This window comes from Thalassophryne amazonica, chromosome 14 (assembly GCF_902500255.1).
Source record: "Thalassophryne amazonica chromosome 14, fThaAma1.1, whole genome shotgun sequence".
Lineage (NCBI taxonomy): Eukaryota > Metazoa > Chordata > Actinopteri > Batrachoidiformes > Batrachoididae > Thalassophryne > Thalassophryne amazonica.
The window spans coordinates 21,320,661-21,341,307 of NC_047116.1; the positions used below are offsets into that span (position 1 = coordinate 21,320,661).

The following is a 20,647-nucleotide window of genomic DNA, read 5'->3' on the forward strand; positions in this document are numbered from 1 at the left end:
GGGTAAGTTCAGTTGACGGGACATGATTTGGAAAAGCACACACCTGTCTACATATAAGGTCCCACAGCTGACAGTGTATGTCAGAGCACAAACCAAGTATGAAGTCAAAGGAATTGTCTATAGACCTCTGAGACAGGATTGTCTCAAGGCACAAATCTGAGGAAGGGTACAGAAACATTTCTGCTGCTTTGAAAATGGAAGAAGTTTGGCTCCACCAGGACTCTTCCTAGAGCTGGCCGCCCATCTAAACTGAGCTATCAGGGTGAAAGGTCTTAGTCAAGGAGGTGACCAAGAACCTGATGGTCACTCTGTCAGAGCTCCAGCATTCCTCTGTGGAGAGAGGACAGAGGGCAAAACTGCCCAAAGATAGGTGCACCAAGCTTGGGGCACCATATTCAAGAAGACTTGAGGCTGTAAATGCTGCCAAAGGTGCATCAACAAAGTATCACCAGTTTTTCCACCAGATACCCATCCTGTTACAACTCTATTTCTACACAGAGAGGAACCTGCTCACAGCTCCTGCTGTTCCCAGTCTCCCAGCCAAGAAGTAATCAAGACCTCCTCTGCTTCACTTCTCAGATCTGACAGGGTCAGACGTGCACAGCAGTTCATCATGTGACTAATTTAATCTGAGGGAGCCACTTCAAAGATGACAGAAATAAATAAAAGGCAATGTTTCCTCAAATATGTGGAACCTGAAATTTCCATCACATTTGATCAAACGCCATTTATCACAACAACAACAAAGACGACTAAGCAGACACGGATTTGATCATTTCCAGGCTATCCTACTCTTTATTTAATGCAAATTACAGTACCAGGGAACTATTCCTCAGAGCACGCACAGGGAATATTTACAGAGGCGCACATTTAGCATACCTTCACAGAACAGAACAAACAAACAAAAAATAAAACATGAAATTAAAATTTCAGTCACAAACAGAGGCATTCAAGTAGTAGTAGTACTGTTATACAGGATGGTTTTTTTGGGGGTATTTACTGTTTTACTTTTCTTTAAACCCAGTTAGCGTGTGCGGATTGAACTGTGGAACACGCCGTTCTCGCTCGACTCTTTTTGGTAACCTTTTGTGAAGTGGTCAAATGTCTTGTTGAGGAGGGGCTGGTGAGCAATGTTTATGAATGCAAAAATTACAGCAAGCGGGACAAGAGAAAGGCTACATGACTCAACCCATTAGGTGCTACTGAAATCCCCCCCGCCCCCTGATGAGAATGAGCGGGACAGAGAAACGACAAAATCCAGACAGAGACAGAACATTATTGCCTCTGAGGACGACTCCTTACGACTAATTTGGCTTTGGTAAAGGAACAAACACGGCAAAAGATACACAAATTGTACTGTGTATATACAGTAAACATTTCCACCGTGCGGCCTCCCCCAACCCGTGCCCCTGCATGCCAGGACTTTGTACAAGATAAAACCTTTTAACGGCTATCAAAATAAACACTCGTCTACGGTGTCGTTAAGGAAAATATCCTTACAAGTAATGTCAACACATTACGTCAAGTGTGCGATGAAAATGGTGCAGGCGGAGAAGAGAGAGAGAAAAGAACTGAGTGGGTGAATTTTGTGGGAACGGCAGATGTTCAACAGCACCGGGGGGAAACAAGGCGAAGGTGTATGAAAGCAAAGGCACTCCAAACTATAGTTACACTATACATGACTAGTTCTTGTTACAATAATACAGCGGTCATCTACTGTAACTGTACAGGTAAGATTGAACAATATGGCTGGATAAAGCTGATCATCGTCTACAATATCCATAAACAACATCAGTTCTCTGCCCTGATTCTGCTATTTTTTTATTCATCTTTTTCATTCTATTCTCACCTTTGTCATCTTTGTTTTTGCTCATAAACAGTACACGGGTCTGCATATATACATAACTTCAACACAAGGAAATAATAAACAAACAAAAACAAAAAACAAACAAACATACGAGTCAGAATTTGGTGAAGAGCATTTATACTGTATATACAAATTCAGCTTTTTTTATTTAATTTTTTTAACTATCATAGTGAGTATTCTCTGTAAATAAGACGTGTCTACGGACTGTACCGAGTGGCTCCATGTGCGGCAAGTGGAGAGAAAAGAATGCTAGGCTAGGACTTCAGTCAGTGGTCACCACGTGTGAGGAACTCTGCGGCGACGAGATCCTTCAAACAGCTGAGGAAAGAAAAGGATACGTTGAGAGTTTTTCATGGAGACAGACGGCTGGGGGGGGGGGGGGGGGGGGGGGTGTTACAACGAAGAGCTACGCCCCCTAAATCCATCTCCACCCTCGACACGACACGCAGGAGTACAGCAATGAAGACTGCCAGAATCTAAACGTACTCCTGCGAAATAAACGAATGAACAAAAAAAATCCCACCGCCACCTTTGCTAACTCTATTGCATTCAGGCAGCAGCAAATATTGCTGCTGCTCTGCCAGATAAGAGCTCGCCATAAATGATTTCTGAACAGTTGTAGTTAATGTACATATATCCATATATACTTTTTATACATAAGGAAAAATAAGATACAAACCGTGTACGTATGAATGCATGTTTTTGTGTTGTACGATATATTATACAAGTACAGCGGACCATCGCGTTGGATCCATCAATAAAGACTTGCCCTGGAATAAGAAAAAAAAACCAATTAAAAACAGATGAGTAAAACAGCTCGCTAACATTTAAAAACAACCCCAGGCAAGGGAGAAAAAAATGTCCAATTTACCCCACGAGTGGGCTGCGTCTTTCCATGTACATCATCATGCATCCGTGTGCGCGCGTGTGTGTGTATTTGTGTGTGCACGCGTGTGAACCTCATGCGCAGTCTGCAGACGTGGAGGTGTACGGTGGCCCCAGGTGATCCTAACCATACTCAGGTCATGCACTACAAGGAGGAACCAATGAGGACCGGCCAAGGATGCAGAAAAATGGATGGATGAGGGGGAGGAGACGAGAGGACCCAGGGAACAGCATTAGGACATTTTCTACAGCTTGTCCTCTTACACACATAAGCAGGAAAGCGTCGTGTATACGCGTACTGCCGTCGTTAGCACGTCAGAAATGCCTCTGGCCCTGCCGTGTGCTTCCCCGTTGAAACAACATGGAGAAATGTCTTCGACGGAGGATGGAGTTAGGGTTCAAACAGCTGAATGAGGAGCCAGTAAGGGGGGGACAAAGAGGCAGATAAGGGGGTCCGAGTTTGTGTTGTGGCTTTGGAGAGGGGGTCGCTGTTCGCTAGCTGTTGAACCCGGACTGTGTCGGCTTCTCTCCGCTGCTGTCAGGGAGTACAGGCGGGCAGAGCAGAGCAGACGGAGCTCACCCCCTGGCCGGGGCGATGGAAGGGCCACGGGCTGGGGCTGAGGCAGGGCGGGCAGTCTGCCGGCTCAGGATGTGGAGTTGGAGGCCGAGGCAGAAGCGGTGGTGGTGCTGGGTCCTCGCTCTGTGCTGCTACCATCTGTGAAAGGAAAGAGCAGACAATAATTCACGAAGTCGCCTTTAAAAGACAGATTTAAGACCTAAAAAAAAAAAGAGCAGCGTGAAGACAGCAGCATCATCGTCTGTCAAACGCAGCTGCTGCCGTGCATCAGCACGTGTCAAACGAGCCAAAACATGACCCAGTCCTGACCCGCCATCACCTTTCACCCTAAACGTGTTACAACACCAACATCAAAGTTAAGACCTCCGGCTCAATGTGATTAGCACGAGTGCAACATGATGCTTCACATCAAACAGTTAAAGACTATTAAAAGCAAACAGTCATAGCAATCAAAGCCTTCTGGATTATTCACAGATTTCCGTAAAGGTGTTCACGCCCGACATGGTTGCATCAACACGGCTCATTTGACACCCTAAGTTGAACGCAGTTACCTAACAGCGCTCAAACCAATGCAGTGTTGCTTTCCTAGGTTAGCACATGCTATGATGCTAATCACGATTAGCATGTACGCACCTTGAGTGTTTTTTTTTTTTCTTATTTATTGTAAGACAGACAATCAAACACACCACATCAACATAACACTATGGACTTCCATTACTCAACAAACTGTGCAATTTGTAGTAGCGAATATGCTTACTGGAAATGCATGTATTTTAAAACGGACTCAAATGTTGCAAAAAAGTTTTTACACTCACATCAGGTCATTTTCAGGTGATCTGAAAAGGCCTTATAGCACAAAAACTGCAACAGAAACACTGTCTGCTATTACAGGTCACATGACATACATAAAGAATCATATGACATCCTAAAATATATGACAGTACTGACACTGGCAACTGTAGCGCAGGCAGGAGATACTGTCTGGGAAGTGAAGGGTTGCTGGTATGACTGCAAGTTATGGAGAAGCGTCACGCAACTGGAATCCAGCCATCAGTCAACATGCATCGACCAGTTAGTGGCTCCACTAAACAATCCAACTCACAGTCATGTCATGTTAGTTATTTGCTTGCTATTAGTGCAAATGAAATTTGCATTTGAAATTTCTCTCATGACCAAGATCCTCTCATGATTTTAAATCAGGTTTACTTTGAATGAAAGACACTTTGTATTTTCAGTAGCTGAAAAACTTGCATTTCATTTGCACAACAGTGTAAGTGAAAAAACAACATGCAGGACACGAGGGCAGATTTGCTTACTTTTTAAAAAATTAATCGGCAGGAATGACGGTAAAATTTTGAGATCCACTGCTCTAACCTGTGGTGGCAGAGGCGTTGGTTGGGGTGGAGGCGACGGCCTGGCTCCGGGCGTGGGCGGGGATGAGGATGGAGGCCAAGGAGGGATTACTGGAGAGCTCTGAAAGAGAAATTATAAAGAATTATGTCATAGCACATTCTTGGAATATTCAAAGTACCTCAACCTCACCAACAACACTCGGAACTTCGAGTACATCAGTTCATAACGGAACATTTCTCAGTGTAATTTATCCATTTAACAGATGAGGTATTAAACACTTTCCTCCAGTAAAGAGTTATTTAGACGCTCCATATGTGTTGGTGCACGTTCAGACTCTGCGTCGTGTACACCCTTAAAATATGAAACCTATCCTGCAGGTGGCAGTACAGCACACTGTTTCTTCCTTTTCATGCCTATTTTAAAACAACTTTCGAAACAAGGGTGTTTCAAAGATTCTGAATAATTTCATCACAAATCAATCAATCAATCAATCAACTTTTTTCTTATATAGCGCCAAATCACAACAAACAGTTGCCCCAAGGCGCTCCATATTGCAAGGCAAGGCCATACAATAACCATGAAAAACCCCAACGGTCAAAACGACCCCCTATGAGCAAGCACTTGGCCACAGTGGGAAAGAAAAACTCCCTTTTAACAGGAAGAAACCTCCAGCAGAACCAGGCTCAGGGAGGGGCAGTCTTCTGCTGAGACTGGTTGGGGCTGAGGGAAAGAACCAGGAAAAAGACATGCCGAGAAGGGGGGCAGAGATCGATCACTAATGATTAAATGCAGAGTGATGCATACGGAGCAAAAAAAGAAAGAAACAGTGCATCATGGGAACCCCCCCACAGTCTACGTCTAAAGCAACATAACAAGGGATGGTCCAGGGTCACCCGATCCAGCCCTAACTATAAGCTTAGCGAAAAGGAAAGTTTTAAGCCTAATCTTAAAAGTAGAGAGGGTATCGGTTCCCCTGATCTGAATTGGGAGCTGGTTCCACAGGAGAGGAGCCTGAAAGCTGAAGGCTCTGCCTCCCATTCTACTCTTACAAACCCTAGGAACTACAAGTAAGCCCGCAGTCTGAGAGCGAAGCGCTCTAATGGGGTAATATGGTACTACGAGGTCCCTAAGATAAGATGGGACCTGATTATTCAAAACCTTATAAGTAAGAAGAAGAATTTTAAATTCTATTCTAGAATTAACAGGAAGCCAATGAAGAGAGGCCAACACGGGTGAGATATGCTCTCTCCTGCTAGTCCCCGTCAGTACTCTAGCTGCAGCATTCTGAACCAACTGAAGGCTTTTAGGGAACTTTTAGGACAACCTGATAATAATGAATTACAATAGTCCAGCCTAGAGGAAATAAATGCATGAATTAGTTTTTCAGCATCACTCTGAGACAAGACCTTTCTGATTTTAGAGATATTGCGTAAATGCAAAAAGGCAGTCCTACATATTTGTTTAATATGCGCTTTGAATGACATATCCTGATCAAAAATAACTCCAAGATTTGTCACAGTATTACTAGAGATCAGGGAAATGCCATCCAGAGTAACGATCTGGTTAGACACCATGCTTCTAAGATTTGTGGGGCCAAGTACAATAACTTCAGTTTTATCTGAGTTTAAAAGCAGGAAATTAGAGGTCATCCATGTCTTTATGTCTGTAAGACAATCCTGCAGTTTAGCTAATTGGTGTGTATCCTCTGGCTTCATGGATAGATAAAGCTGGGTATCATCTGCGTAACAATGAAAATTTAAGCAATACCGTCTAATAATACTGCCCAAGGGAAGCATGTATAAAGTGAATAAAATTGGTCCTAGCACAGAACCTTGTGGAACTCATAATTAACTTTAGTCTGTGAAGAAGATTCCCCATTTACATGAACAAACTGTAATCTATTAGACAAATATGATTCAAACCACCGCAGCGCAATGCCTTTAATACCTATGACATGCTCTAATCTCTGTAATAAAATTTTATGGTCAACAGTATCAAAAGCAGCACTGAGGTCCAACAGAACAAGCACAGAGATAAGTCCACTGTCCGAAGCCATAAGAAGATCATTGTAACCTTCACTAATGCTGTTTCTGTACTATGATGAATTCTAAAACCTGACTGAAACTCTTCAAATAGACCATTCCTCTGCAGGTGATCAGTTAGCTGTTTTACAACTACCCTCTCAAGAATCTTTGAGAGAAAGGAAGGTTGAGATTGGCCTATAATTAGCTAAGATAGCTGGGTCAAGTGATGGCTTTTTAAGTAATTGGTTTAATTACTGCCACCTTAAAGGCCTGTGGTACATAACCAACTAACAAGATAGATTGATCATATTTAAGATTGAAGCATTAAATAATGGTAGGACTTCCTTGAGCAGCCTGGCAGGAATGGGGTCTAATAAGCATGTTGATGGTTTGGATGAAGTAACTAATGAAAATAACTCAGACAGAACAATCGGAGAGAAAGAGTCTAACCAAATACCGGCATCACTGAAAGCAGCCAAAGATAACGATACATCTTTGGGATGGTTATGAGTAATTTTTTCTCTAATAGTCAAAATTTTGTTAGCAAAGAAAGTCATGAAGTCATCACTAGTTAAAGTTAATGGAATACTCAGCTCAATAGAGCTCTGACTCTTTGTCAGCCTGGCTACAGTGCTGAAAAGAAACCTGGGGTTGTTCTTATTTTCTCAATTAGTGATGAGTAGAAAGATGTCCTAGCTTCACGGAGGGCTTTCTTATAGAGCAACAAACTCTTTTTCCAGGTTAAGTGAAGATCTTCTAAATTAGTGATACGCCATTTCCTCTCCAACTTACGGGTTATCTGCTTTAAGCTACGAGTTTGTGAGTTATACCACGGAGTCAGACACTTCTGATTTAAAGCTCTCTTTTTCAGAGGCGCTACAGCATCCAAAGTTGTCTTCAATGAGGATGTAAAACTATTGACGAGATACTCTAGCTCCCTTACAGAGTTTAGGTAGCTACTCTGCTCTGTGTTGGTATATGACATTAGAGAACATAAAGAAGGAATCATATCCTTAAACCTAGTTACAGCGCTTTCTGAAAGACTTCTAGTGTAATGAAACTTATTCCCCACTGCAGGGTAGTCCATCAGGGTAAATGTAAATGTTATTAAAAAATGATCAGACAGAAGGGAGTTTTCAGGGGATACTGTTAAGTCTTCTATTTCCATACCATAAGTCAGAACAAGATCTAAAATATGATTAAAGTGGTGGGTGGACTCATTTACTTTTTGAGCAAAGCCGATAGAGTCTAATAATAGATTAAATGCAGTGTTGAGGCTGTCATTCTCAGCATCTGTGTGGATGTTAAAATCGCCCACTATAATTATCTTATCTGAGCTAAGCACTAAGTCAGACAAAAGGTCTGAAAATTCACAGAGAAACTCACAGTAACGACCAGGTGGACGATAGATAATAACAAATAAAACTGATTTTTGGGACTTCCAATTTGGATGGACACGACTAAGAGACAAGCTTTCAAATGAATTAAAGCTCTGTCTAGGTTTTTGATTAATTAATAAGCTGGAATGGAAGATTGCTGCTAATCCTCCGCCCGGCCCGTGCTACGAGCATTCTGACAGTTAGTGTGACTCGGGGGTGTTGACTCATTTAAACTAACATATTCATCCTGCTGTAACCAAGTTTCTGTTAGGCAGAATAAATCAATACGTTGATCAATTATTATATCATTTACCAACAGGGACTTAGAAGAAGAGACCTAATGTTTAATAGACCACATTTACTGTTTTAGTCTGTGGTGCAATTGAAGGTGCTATATATTTTTTCTTTTGAATTTTTATGCTTAAATAGATTTTTGCTAGTTATTGGTGGTCTGGGAGCAGGCACCATCTCTACGGGGATGGGGTAATAAGGGGATGGCAGGGGGAGAGAAGCTGCAGAGAGGTGTATAAGACCACAGCTCTGCCTCCTGGTCCCAACGCTAGACAGTCACAGTTTGGAGGATCCAAAACAATTGGCCAGATTTCTAGAAATGAGAGCTGCTCCCTCTAAAGTGGGATGGATGCCGTCTCTCCTAACAAGACCAGGTTTTCCCCAGAAGCTTTGACAATTATCAATGAAGCCCACCTCATTTTTTGGACACCACTCAGACAGCCAGCAATTCAAGGAGAACATGCGGCTAAACATGTCACTCCCGGTCTGATTGGGGAGGGGCCCAGAGAAAACAACAGAGTCCGACATTGTTTTTGCAAAGTTACACACCGATTTAATGTTAATTTTAGTGACCTCCGATTGGCGTAACCGAGTGTCATACTGCCGACGTGAATTACAATCTTACCAAATTTACGCTTAGCCTTAGCCAGCAATTTCAAATGTCCTTCGATGTCGCCTGCTCTGGCCCCCGGAAGACAATTGACAATGGTTGCTGGTGTCGCTAACTTCACATTTCTCAAAACAGAGTCGCCATAACCAGAGTTTGATCCTCGGCGGGTGTGTCGTCGAGTGGGGAAAAACGGTTAGAGATGTGAACGGGTTGACGGTGTACACGGGGCTTCTGTTTAGGGCTACGCTTCCTCCTCACAGTCACCCAGTCAGCCTGCTTTCCCGACTGCACGGGATCTGCCAGAGGGGAACTAATGGCGGCTAAGCTACCTTGGTCAGCACCGACTACAGGGGCCTGGCTAGCTGTAGAATTTTCCACGGTGCGGAGCCGAGCCTCCACTTCGCCCAGCCTGGCCTCCAAAGCTACGAATAAGCTGCACTTATTACAAGTACCGTTACTGCTAAAGGAGGCCGAGGAATAACTAAACATTTCACACCCAGAGCAGAAAAGTGCGGGAGAGACAGGAGAAGCCGCCATGCTAAATCGGCTAAGAGCTAGTAGCTACGCTAAGCTAGCGGATTCGCAAAAACACACAAAGTGAATAATGTGCAAATAATCCAGAGGTGATTCAGCAGAAGGAGTGCCCCAATCAAGGCACCAAACAGGCCATGAAGCAGCACAGGCAACGCACGACAACGGTGCTAAAATAAAAAAAAAAAAAAAAAAAAAAAAACGAAAGCGTTAGCAAGCTAGTTAGCCTGCCAACGCTAATGAAAGTTAGCTGATAAAAGTGCTCCGTCGCGATGTTTCGACCGTTAGAGGTCTTCCTTAGGCGTTGGAGCACAGTAAAAAGTTAAAAAAAAAATTAAAAAGTAAAAAAGTCTTGAAAAAGACTGTTAGTTCAAGTCCAAAGCAGCAGGTAGCAGTCTCTGTGTAAACAGTCCCAACAGAAAGCCCTCCAAAGCCAACAGCTGAAGACAGCCTAACGGGGTGCACCTGGTAGTGCCAACCTACCCGGACATTTTTTTAGAATCTGCAGTGCTGAGGTAAAGAGTGGGCACCATCCCCAGCCGCACGTTCTATCTATTGTTTAATTTAGGTTTTACGTTCCATTGTGTTGTATATTTGGGCCCAGATAACTCGTTAGCTGATGCTGAAGTGAAGGGCGGAGCACACCAGCGAGCACATGACATGCTCATTGTTTCAGCTGAAGGCTGACAGACTGCTGCTTGAAATGTGGACCGCAATTGTTGCTAATTTTTCATAGTTTAGCCATCAGGCAGCAGAAACATTTATGGGATATTACACGCCACAAGGGTATCAAAGAACTAACTGACAAACTAAATAGTAAATGGACTGCATTTATATAGCGCTTTTTCATGTACATCAGATGCTCAAAGCGCTTTACAATAATGCCTGATATTCAACCTAATGTCAGGGCACTGCCATACAAGCCGCTCACTACACACCGGGAGCAACTAGGGGATTAAGGACCTTACTGATTTTACCGGTCAGGCTGGGAATTGAACCGACACTTAACCACTAGACCATCACCTCCTCAACTGTACCGTTATTTTAATTTTTGGTATAATTTTTACAAGTTATAATATGATGTAATTTGTCAGGGGGGGTGGCCAACTGGTTAGTGCGCTTGGTTTCAGTGCAGAAGGTTCACAGTTTAAATCCCACCCCTGCCACTTTTCTTCATGTAATGTGGAGTTGCATCAGAAAGGGCATCTGGCGTAAAACTTGTGCCAAATCAACATGCAGATCCACATTGGGTCTGCTGTGGCGACCCCTAGTGAAAACAAGGGAGCAACTAAAGGGACATCTTCACAATATGTCATTTATTGTTTTGAGTTAATGTTTACACACTTTTCGGGATGGACCAAATCCCAGACTCACCCAGTCATGTACATTTTTGTTTAAGCCCTATGTAGAACAGTGAACAGAGGGAATGTCGGTGAACAACATTTAAAAAGGACGTTCACGTAAATTTGTGCCAATTTGAAAACATCTAAAAAAAAAAAAAAAAAAAAAACCCACACACACACACACACACACACACACACACACACACACACACAACACACACACACACACACACACACACACACACACACACACACACACACACACACACACACACACACACACACACACACACACACACACACACACACACACCATTTCGTGAACATTGGAAGCTTTCAGCACTGATGGCTCCACTCCTGGCTGTGTACAAAAACAATTTTTACCTTTTATTTTAATGAGATTTAAAAATATCTATATATATATATATATATATCTTAACCTTTGCTTAATCATCGCCCACCATGTTGAACATTTGTTTGGAACCAGATGCAGTGTTTGTGAGCTTCTGCTACGTGACACTCATGTCATGGCTGAACTGATCTGTATGTTTTGCACCTTTTTGCCAGACTCCGCTAGCATTAGTCATGTCATCAGCTGACATTATCACCATTTACAACTTGAATTTTTAACAGACCAGATAGCTACATCTGGCAGGAAGCATTCTTTACTACCAAAGGGGGGTGGAGCACATTGATGTGAAACCTTAAGTCCCACCCATCAAACTAGCTTAATTAAAGTGCGTAATTAAGAAAACATGGTTCACGGACAGTGTATGAGGACCACTGTTTAGTCATTGTTATTTTAAGTCTCCATTTCTGAAATTTCTTAAGTCTAGTGAAACTAGGTTTTTTTTTTTTTTTTTTTTTTTGCAAAAACGATTCAAACATTCAATTCAAATAAAAAAATGCAGCAAGAGTGATACTTTGCTTACGAACCCTGGGTGGTGAAATTGAACAGGGAGGGCTTCTCTCTCCCGTTGGGCAGTTTGATGTTGGGGTCACGCAGCTCGTCAAAGAAGGAGTGTGCGCACGCTTCTAGAGGGGTGAGGCGGGCCGTGGGGGTGTACTCCAGCAGACGAGAGCACAGGGCGATAGCCTCTGGGGGCGTGCGTGGCCGGAACACCTAAACACCCATCAGACACCACGTCAGAAGTCAGCCATCACAAAGTCAGGCGTTCCAGACAAAGACAAAGAAGACAAAGTGTCATCACAAGATCCAAACGATGAAGAACATTAGCTCTTCACAGATCTATTTAAGCTAAGGTACACGTATACAATCATTATACCATGTGTGGGACTGAAGACACTGACATAAACTTTGCACATCTGTTGTGCGGAGGTGGGAGCAGCTTCATTCAAAAAGTAGTGCAAAGTAAGCTTTTGGTACTTGGATGAAAATTGGGAAAAGACTTTGTAAAGTTTGCATATAAAATGACGTCTGTTCAACTTCAAACAGAATAACTACAAACTCAATTACACAACGATGCTGCAAAGTGTACAGAAACAATATCAACAAAAATTTAAAGCAACACAACCATTAAATTGTTTAAATATAATGTGACTATGGCAAGAATTTCAGAAAAGGAATCTCTTATGAGCTTAAAACAGTGCATCTGGAAAGTATTTACAACACTTCAATTTTTCCACATTTTGTTATGATGCAGCCTTATTCCAAAATGGATGAAATTAAGTTTTTCCCCTCAAATTTCTACACACAATACCCCATGATGACACATGTGAACATTTCTTAAAAAAATAAAATAAAAACTAAGAAATCATGTGTACACAAGTATTCACAGCCTTTGCCATGAAGCTCAAACCTGAGCTCAGGTGCATCCTGTTGATCATCCTTGAGATGTTTCAACAGCTTAATTGGAGTCCACCTGGGGTAAATTCAGTTGATTGGACAGATTTGGAAAGACACACACCTGTCTACATACAAACCCCTGGCAATAATTATGGAATCACCGGCATCGGAGGATGTTCATTCAGTTGTTTAATTTTGTAGAAAAAAAGCAGATCACAGACATGACACAAAACTAAAGTCATTTCAAATGGCAACTTTCTGGCTTTAAGAAACACTATAAGAAATCAGGAAAAATAATTGTGGCAGTCAGTAACGGTTACTTTTTTAGACCAAGCAGAGGGAAAAAAATATGGAATCACTCAATTCTGAGGAAAAAATTATGGAATCACCCTGTAAATTTTCATCCCCAAAACTAACACCGGCATCAAATCAGATCTGCTTGTTAGTCTGCATCTAAAAAGGAGTGATCACACCTTGGAGAGCTGTTGCACCAAGTGGACTGACATGAATCATGGCTCCAACACGAGAGATGTCAATTGAAACAAAGGAGAGGATTATCAAACTCTTAAAAGAGGGTAAATCATCACGCAATGTTGCAAAAGATGGTTGTTCACAGTCAGCTGTGTCTAAACTCTGGACCAAATACAAACAACATGGGAAGGTTGTTAAAGGCAAACATACTGGTAGACCAAGGAAGACATCAAAGCATCAAGACAGAAAACTTAAAGCAATATGTCTCAAAAATCGAAAATGCACAACAAAACAAATGAGGAACGAATGGGAGGAAACTGGAGTCAACGTCTGTGACCGAACTGTAAGAAACCGCCTAAAGGAAATGGGATTTACTTACAGAAAAGCTAAACGAAAGCCATCATTAACACCTAAACAGAAAAAAACAAGGTTACAATGGGCTAAGGAAAAGCAATCGTGGACTGTGGATGACTGGATGAAAGTCATATTCAGTGATGAAACTCAAATCTGCATTGGGCAAGGTGATGACGCTGGAACTTTTGTTTGGTGCCGTTCCAATGAGATTTATAAAGATGACTGCCTGAAGAGAACATGTAAATTTCCACAGTCATTGATGATATGGGGCTGCATGTCAGGTAAAGGCACTGGGGAGATGGCTGTCATTACATCATCAATAAATGCACAAGTTTCCGTTGATATTTTGGACACTTTTCTTATCCCATCAATTGAAAGGATGTTTGGGGATGATGAAATAATTTTTCAAGACGATAATGCATCTTGCCATACAGCAAAAACTGTGAAAACATTCCTTGCAAAAAGACACATAGGGTCAATGTCATGGCCTGCAAATAGTCCGGATCTTAATCCAATTGAAAATCTTTGGTGGAAGTTAAAGAAAATGGTCCATGACAAGGCTCCAACCTGCAAAGCTGATCTGGCAACAGCAATCAGAGAAAGTTGGAGCCAGATTGATGAAGAGTACTGTTTGTCACTCATTAAGTCCATGCCTCAGAGACTGCAAGCTGTTATAAAAGCCAGAGGTGGTACAACAAAATACTAGTGATGTGTTGGAGCGTTCTTTTGTTTTTCATGATTCCATAATTTTTTCCTCAGAATTGAGTGATTCCATATTTTTTCCCTCTGCTTGGTCTAAAAAAGAAACCGTTACTGACTGCCACAATTTTTTTTCCTGATTTCTTATAGTGTTTCTTAAAGCCAGAAAGTTGCCATTTGAAATGACTTTAGTTTTGTGTCATGTCTGTGATCTGCTTTTTTTTTTTTTTTTTTTTTTTTTTTTTTTTTTTTTTTACACAGTACAGCAGGTAGACCATGAGGCGCCACTAAAAATATGTGGAAAAAGTCTTTGATTTTTAATATTTTAATAACTTTAATAAGGCCTAAAAATAATAAAAAAAAGCCGTGGATTATAAATTGTGATATTCTTTATCTAACCTTGTTTGGTGTTCTATTGATAACCAATATTAGGAAAAAGGAATTTCTCCTATCAATTGTCAAAGCTGAGTAGAGCACAATGCTTGATTGTTAAAAATGTTTTATAGAAAGCAAATGTTTAAACGTCAGCTGTGTTAATATGGAAATGACTCCAGATAACTGCACACAAGATGGTTCAGGTATACCTGTACACTGTTCTGCCACTTTAATCGGTTCACTCATGAACATCACGTCCAAACACACAGCGCTGATCATTACACTCGAACCATTAAAATAGGCCCAATGTCTAACCCCAGCAGTAAACAGGCAAATTACATAGTTTCCAACCTGGCCTTTTTTTTTTTTTTTTTAAATTAAAAATTTGAGAAAGCAGTGTCAATTCAATTCTTGAAATTTTGGTCAGAGTATAATTTGTTTGACCTATTGCAATCAGCACTCAGAGTTCATCTTTCCACTGAAACTGCACACAAAACTGTTAATGACTGTTTATTGTAGTTAAATCTGGATGTGTGCTGTTGTTAGTGCACCTCAGCATTGGATTTCATATAGTTAATCATATTATTCTCTCGGATAGTCTCAATAATGTTTTTGGCATCTCTGGTAAAGTGATCTTTTAACTCAGGTCAATCCCAATGTGCATTCTTCAATAATATTTCATCAGAATTCTCTGCTGTTGAACACTGTGTCCCTCAGAGATCGGATCCTGGCCCATTATTATTATTATTGTACCTGTATTTAGTATAACTAGTAGAGATTATTTGTAATCACTGGATTGACTTTCACTGCTATGCTGATTATTTGCAGTTTTATATACAAATGCCCGCAGAAACGGTTCTAATATTACAAATAGCTAAGTTGGAAGCCTTTGTGTGCTCACTGAGGAGCTGGATGTTGTCTAACCTTCTACTAGTAAACTGCAATAAGAATAAGATGATGTTTCCTAAACTAAGAAACCTTTATTTTTGGGTGGCTATGTGAGTCAGTACATTGACACAGTTAGGAACCTTGGTGTGATTTTTGAAGTCTGGCTTCTAATATGCATATCGGAGCAGTGACTGGGGTTGCATTATTTCATTTGAGAAATATTGCAAAGATTACAGTATTTTTTGGACTATAAATTGCACCAGAGTATTAGTCGCAACTCCCCAAAAATTATGAATGAAAAGGAGGGGAGAGTCATGAAACTCACACGGGTCTACAATTGACATTTATTTTTTAAATGTGACCCTGCTGTTTTATGCAAGAAGCAAAATTAAAGTACAATGCATACACAGCAGCAGCAGCTAATGGACTAATTCAGTTTGAGAGCATGATTTATTAAATTCACTCATTCTCAAAAACAGTGACCATGTTAAATGTTCAGATCTTATTTTTGTTATAAAGTGCTTGGCATCTAGCTTAACACTGCATTACAATAAACTTCCGTTCTGGAGTATGAATCACAGTCGCTCATTCAGCCATACAGGAGCAGCTGGTCAAGCATGTAAACAGTGCCATCTTGAAAATGAATTAGAAATGATAATGCTGTTCTTTTTCCCCCATGTAAAAGCTGCTTAGTCGCAAGAACCCCCACCAAAAAAAAAAAAAATACAGAACACCAATTCTGTCTATAGCCAATATTGAGGTTTTGATTCATGTTTTTGTGTCTACCAGAACTGATTACTGCAAGGATTTGTTTTCAGGCCTGTCACTTAAACAAATTAAGTCTTCAGTGGTGATGAGAATTCAAAAACTATGCCAGTTCAGAAGCGGTTTAAAATTTTTCATTGTACTGGAAATGAATGCTGGCATTCTGACACTTTGCATTGCAAAAATGTGCAGGTCTTGATGACCCATCTGGCATCATAACACCAAAAATCTGCATCTAGCAACAAGGGAAATGACTGCATTGATGTCGAAAACATCTGTAGGCTGATATTTTACCATATAGGAAATTGACTGAGGAATCAATAAGGGATTTGATAAAGAATCAGACTGATAAGACTTTTTATGTATGGTGCTAAATAAATTATTTTTATATCTGTGTTTATTTATTTGTCTGTCTTTTACCAGGATTACGTGAAAACTCCTGCACAGATTTTGAGGAAAGTTTCTCCACAGATAGCTATTATGCCACGGAAGATTCTGTTAAATTTTGGAGGTGACCTGGATCCGGATTCTGGATAAAGATTTCACTTTATATAGGCTTTGAAGGATTACATCAAAACTACTTCACGGATTCTCACCAAATTTGCACCACAGATTGATATTAGGGCATGAAGGACGCCACTGAATTTTGGAGGTGATCCGGATCCAGATTGAAGGACGTCAGAAAGTTCATCTTGCTCTTGTTATTGCTGCAACAGTATTAACAACAGGATGCAGAGCTCAACAAAGAGCTTAAATGGTGGGACTGTTGGAAAAAAAGAGTGACTTTCCTTCATCAATCACATCTGTTTCTGTGTGGCCCATGATGTAACAGATGCAGCAAGATGAGAAGCGGAAAGGTAGAAGTGGAGTAGTGACTGTACTGTCCATAGCCACCCGTCAGCTTGGCTATAAAGCACAGCATTATAAGCTGAGTGTGATGGAGTCTTTGCTCCGTTTTTAAGTGTGTGTACATTTTAGACTTTTAAGAGACTGATCCAGGTTCAACATCTTCAACACACAAACCCTCAAATGTATTAACAGCCTTAAAAACATGCTGTTAAAAGTCAATAAAACAGCCAGAAATGCTTGTGTAAAGCCAATATTAGTGGTTCCATTTACAACAGGTCAGATGTTTAAGGACAGAAAGCTACAAATCAGCTTGCTTTGAAAAGAATGTAGAAGCTCAGAGGCTGCAGGATCTGGTCAGTCCAGCTGAAAATGAAACAGGAAAAGCTTTTAAACACACAATTACAAAGTTAATGCAAATGTGACACGTGGCACTGATTTTCAAGACTGTTCAAACATGCAAAAAGGCATTTAACAAGATGTAATATATACTCAACAAAATATAAACGCAACACTTTTGGTTTTGATCCCATTTTGTATGAGATGAACTCAAAGATCTAAAACTTTTTCCACATACACAATATCACCGTTTCCCTCAAATATTGTTCACAAACCAGTCGAAATCTGTGATAGTGAGCACTTCTCCTTTGCTGAGATAATCCATCCCACCTCACAGGTGTGCCATATCAAGATGCTGATTAGACACCATGATTAGTGCACAGGTGTGCCTTAGACTGCCCACAATAAAAGGCCACTCTGAAAGGTGCAGTTTTATCACACAGCACAATGCCACAGATGTTGCAAGATTTGAGGGAGCGTGCAATTGGCATGCTGACAGCAGGAATGTCAACCAGAGCTGTTGCTCGTGTATTGAATGTTCATTTCTCTACCATAAGCTGTCTCCAAAGGCGTTTCAGAGAATTTGGCAGTACATCCAACCAGCCTCACAACCGCAGACCACGTGTAACCACACCAGCCCAGGACCTCCACATCCAGCATGTTCACCTCCAAGATCATCTGAGACCAGCCACTCGGACAGCTGCTGAAACAATCGGTTTGCATAACCAAAGAATTTCTGCACAAACTGTCAGAAACCGTCTCAGGGAAGCTCATCTGCATGCTCGTCGTCCTCATCGGGGTCTCGACCTGACTCCAGTTCGTCGTCGTAACCGACTTGAGTGGGCAAATGCTCACATTCGCTGGCGTTTGGCACGTTGGAGAGGTGTTCTCTTCACGGATGATGCAAAGGAGATGTGTTGCACTGCATGAGGCAAATGGTGGTCCCACCAGATACTGACTGGTATCCCCCCCCCCCAATAAAACAAAACTGCACCTTTCAGAGTGGCCTTTTATTGTGGGCAGTCTAAGGCACACCTGTGCACTAATCATGGTGTCTAATCAGCATCTTGATATGGCACACCTGTGAGGTGGGATGGATTATCTCAGCAAAAGGAGAAGTGCTCACTATCACAGATTCCGACTGGTTTGTGAACAATATTTGAGGGAAATGGTGATATTGTGTATGTGGAAAAAGTTTTAGATCTTTGAGTTCATCTCATACAAAATGGGAGCAAAACCAAAAGTGTTGCGTTTATATTTTTGTTGAGTATATATATATAAAAAAGAAATACTCAAGAGAATGTTTGTATAACTGGGAATGTGACCGTGATCTGTATCAATTTGGAACATAAATGATTTTAATTATTAAACTGTTTTGCTTCTGTGTTCGACTTCTCAAGGAGTTTATGATGCAGTTAAATACAGACCTCATATGTCTGTCTTTTACAGGAAAACATGAAGGCATCATTTTGTGGCACTTCACTGCTTTCAAAGAGCACAAACATGATGAATGTGTTTATGTTAGAAACACATCAGGAACACTCAAACTGTTCAGTCTAATGCCTTATAAAACCTAAACTTTCAAGAACCAGCAGGTCAGATGTGACTAAGTCATCAAAATTTTTCACAACAACTAGGGGGCAGTGGGAACGGAGACATTTTAATACTAATAATTTAAATTGTAGTGGTAAATGAACTGCATTTCTATGGCCAACTTCATGCAGATGTTAAAAACGCTTTAAAGCGATGCCTTACATTCACCCAGGCGCTCGTACATCAGTGTCAGCATGTTGCCATGCAAGGCACTCAAATGAAAATTGGGAGAAATTTGGAGGACCTCGCTCAAGGGACCTCAATGGTTTTACTGTCCAACAAGTAAAGCCCCGTTTACACATAGATGGTAAGAGCTCCCGGAAGCGTCCCGGAAGAGTTTTTGGCCGTCTTAAGGATCACACGCCGTTGTTAACACCGGCACTAGGGGGTGTGGCTTAGTTCCGGCTTTACCGGGAATCGTCGAAAAAATTATTCAACATGTTGAATAATTCCGGGAACGCTCCCAGAGAATTCGCGTGACGACGGAGACAACGCGAACAACGGCGTTTGATACTTTTTAATCGCCGTTTCATCCTGCCCCTTCCTGTAGTGCTGCAGTTCACACCGCCGTAATTGGTGGCCGGCGTTGTATCCCTAATCAACAGCGTGTAAAACGGCGACAGAGCCCACATCGGCGTCCTCAAGGGCGTTTTAACCGGTGACAGAGGCAGACAAAACGGCAGTGCTAGCGGACAGTACGCTGTTCTAAACGCCACCTCTCGGTTAACGGCATTCCAAACGGCCGATAGGCGGCGGTCAATATAAAAACGCTAGCGCGCTGCATGCAGGCCTCTCACTCGCGGCCAGCTCCAGATATTTTTGCAGAGAAGCTCCAGTATGCCTCCTAAAAGAAAATTGGCAGCGACAAGGACTTACCAAGAGGTCTGGTTCAGAAGCAGAGGGTAGCCCTGTGGTGGAGACGAGCAACATGTTGAGGAGGGGAAAAGGAGAAGAAAAGGCTGAGTATGATCTCCCACCCCCTGCAGTGACAGAGGCATGTATTCCTGCTGCTTCAGCCTATTATACTCTGGGGGCAGTGCCTATATGCAAAAGTTCCTGGAGTAACGCAGGATTTGCCTGGATAAATCCAGCGGTACACAGGGCATTATCGGCGGCAGCAGAACACCGCCGTTCTCACGCGCATCTTAACCTGCGATTATAAAGGATAGAACTGGGTATTAACCTCCATTGCCTGACGTGTGCCGGATGCTACGGCGTCAAAACGCCGCTTTATTCGGCAGATTTAGCGGCGTTTTATCCGCGTATTTGCGGCTAATACGATGGTCAAAACGCAGGCGAAATGCTCCGCCCCTTTCCACTGTGAAAACCGCCGCGAACTTCAGTCTACGTACTACCCACCGACAAAACCGTTTATGTGTAAACCATGCTTAACTCAACTGAGGATCCTCTGATCACAAGCCACCACCTCCCACAGTGGTGCCTTCTGTTTTGTTTTAAACCAGTGGTTGAAAACCACTGGTTTAAAACACTGGGGGAGGGGACAAAAAAATAAATAAATAACTGCAAACGCTGTTAACCAACAAAAAAAGAAGGGGGAAAAAGGAAAAAGAAAACAATGTTAGCTAACATGCCAGGAGCAAAATAGATCAATTTTGAGTGTCTAAATCTACCAGTGAAGACAGAGTTTGG

The 20,647-nt window shown here is 41.7% G+C and overlaps 1 protein-coding gene across 1 annotated transcript in view; it reads right to left on the minus strand.

Annotated features, from left to right (window-relative positions):
- Nucleotides 1–767: 767 nt before the first annotated feature.
- gsk3ba (glycogen synthase kinase 3 beta, genome duplicate a) overlaps nt 768–20,647 on the minus strand; it is a 107,245-nt gene continuing 87,365 nt past the window's right edge. The window contains 3 exon segments of the mRNA XM_034185767.1: nt 768–3,467; nt 4,704–4,802; nt 11,797–11,983. Coding sequence (XP_034041658.1) covers nt 3,397–3,467; nt 4,704–4,802; nt 11,797–11,983 — 357 coding nt within the window. The 3' untranslated portion in view covers nt 768–3,396.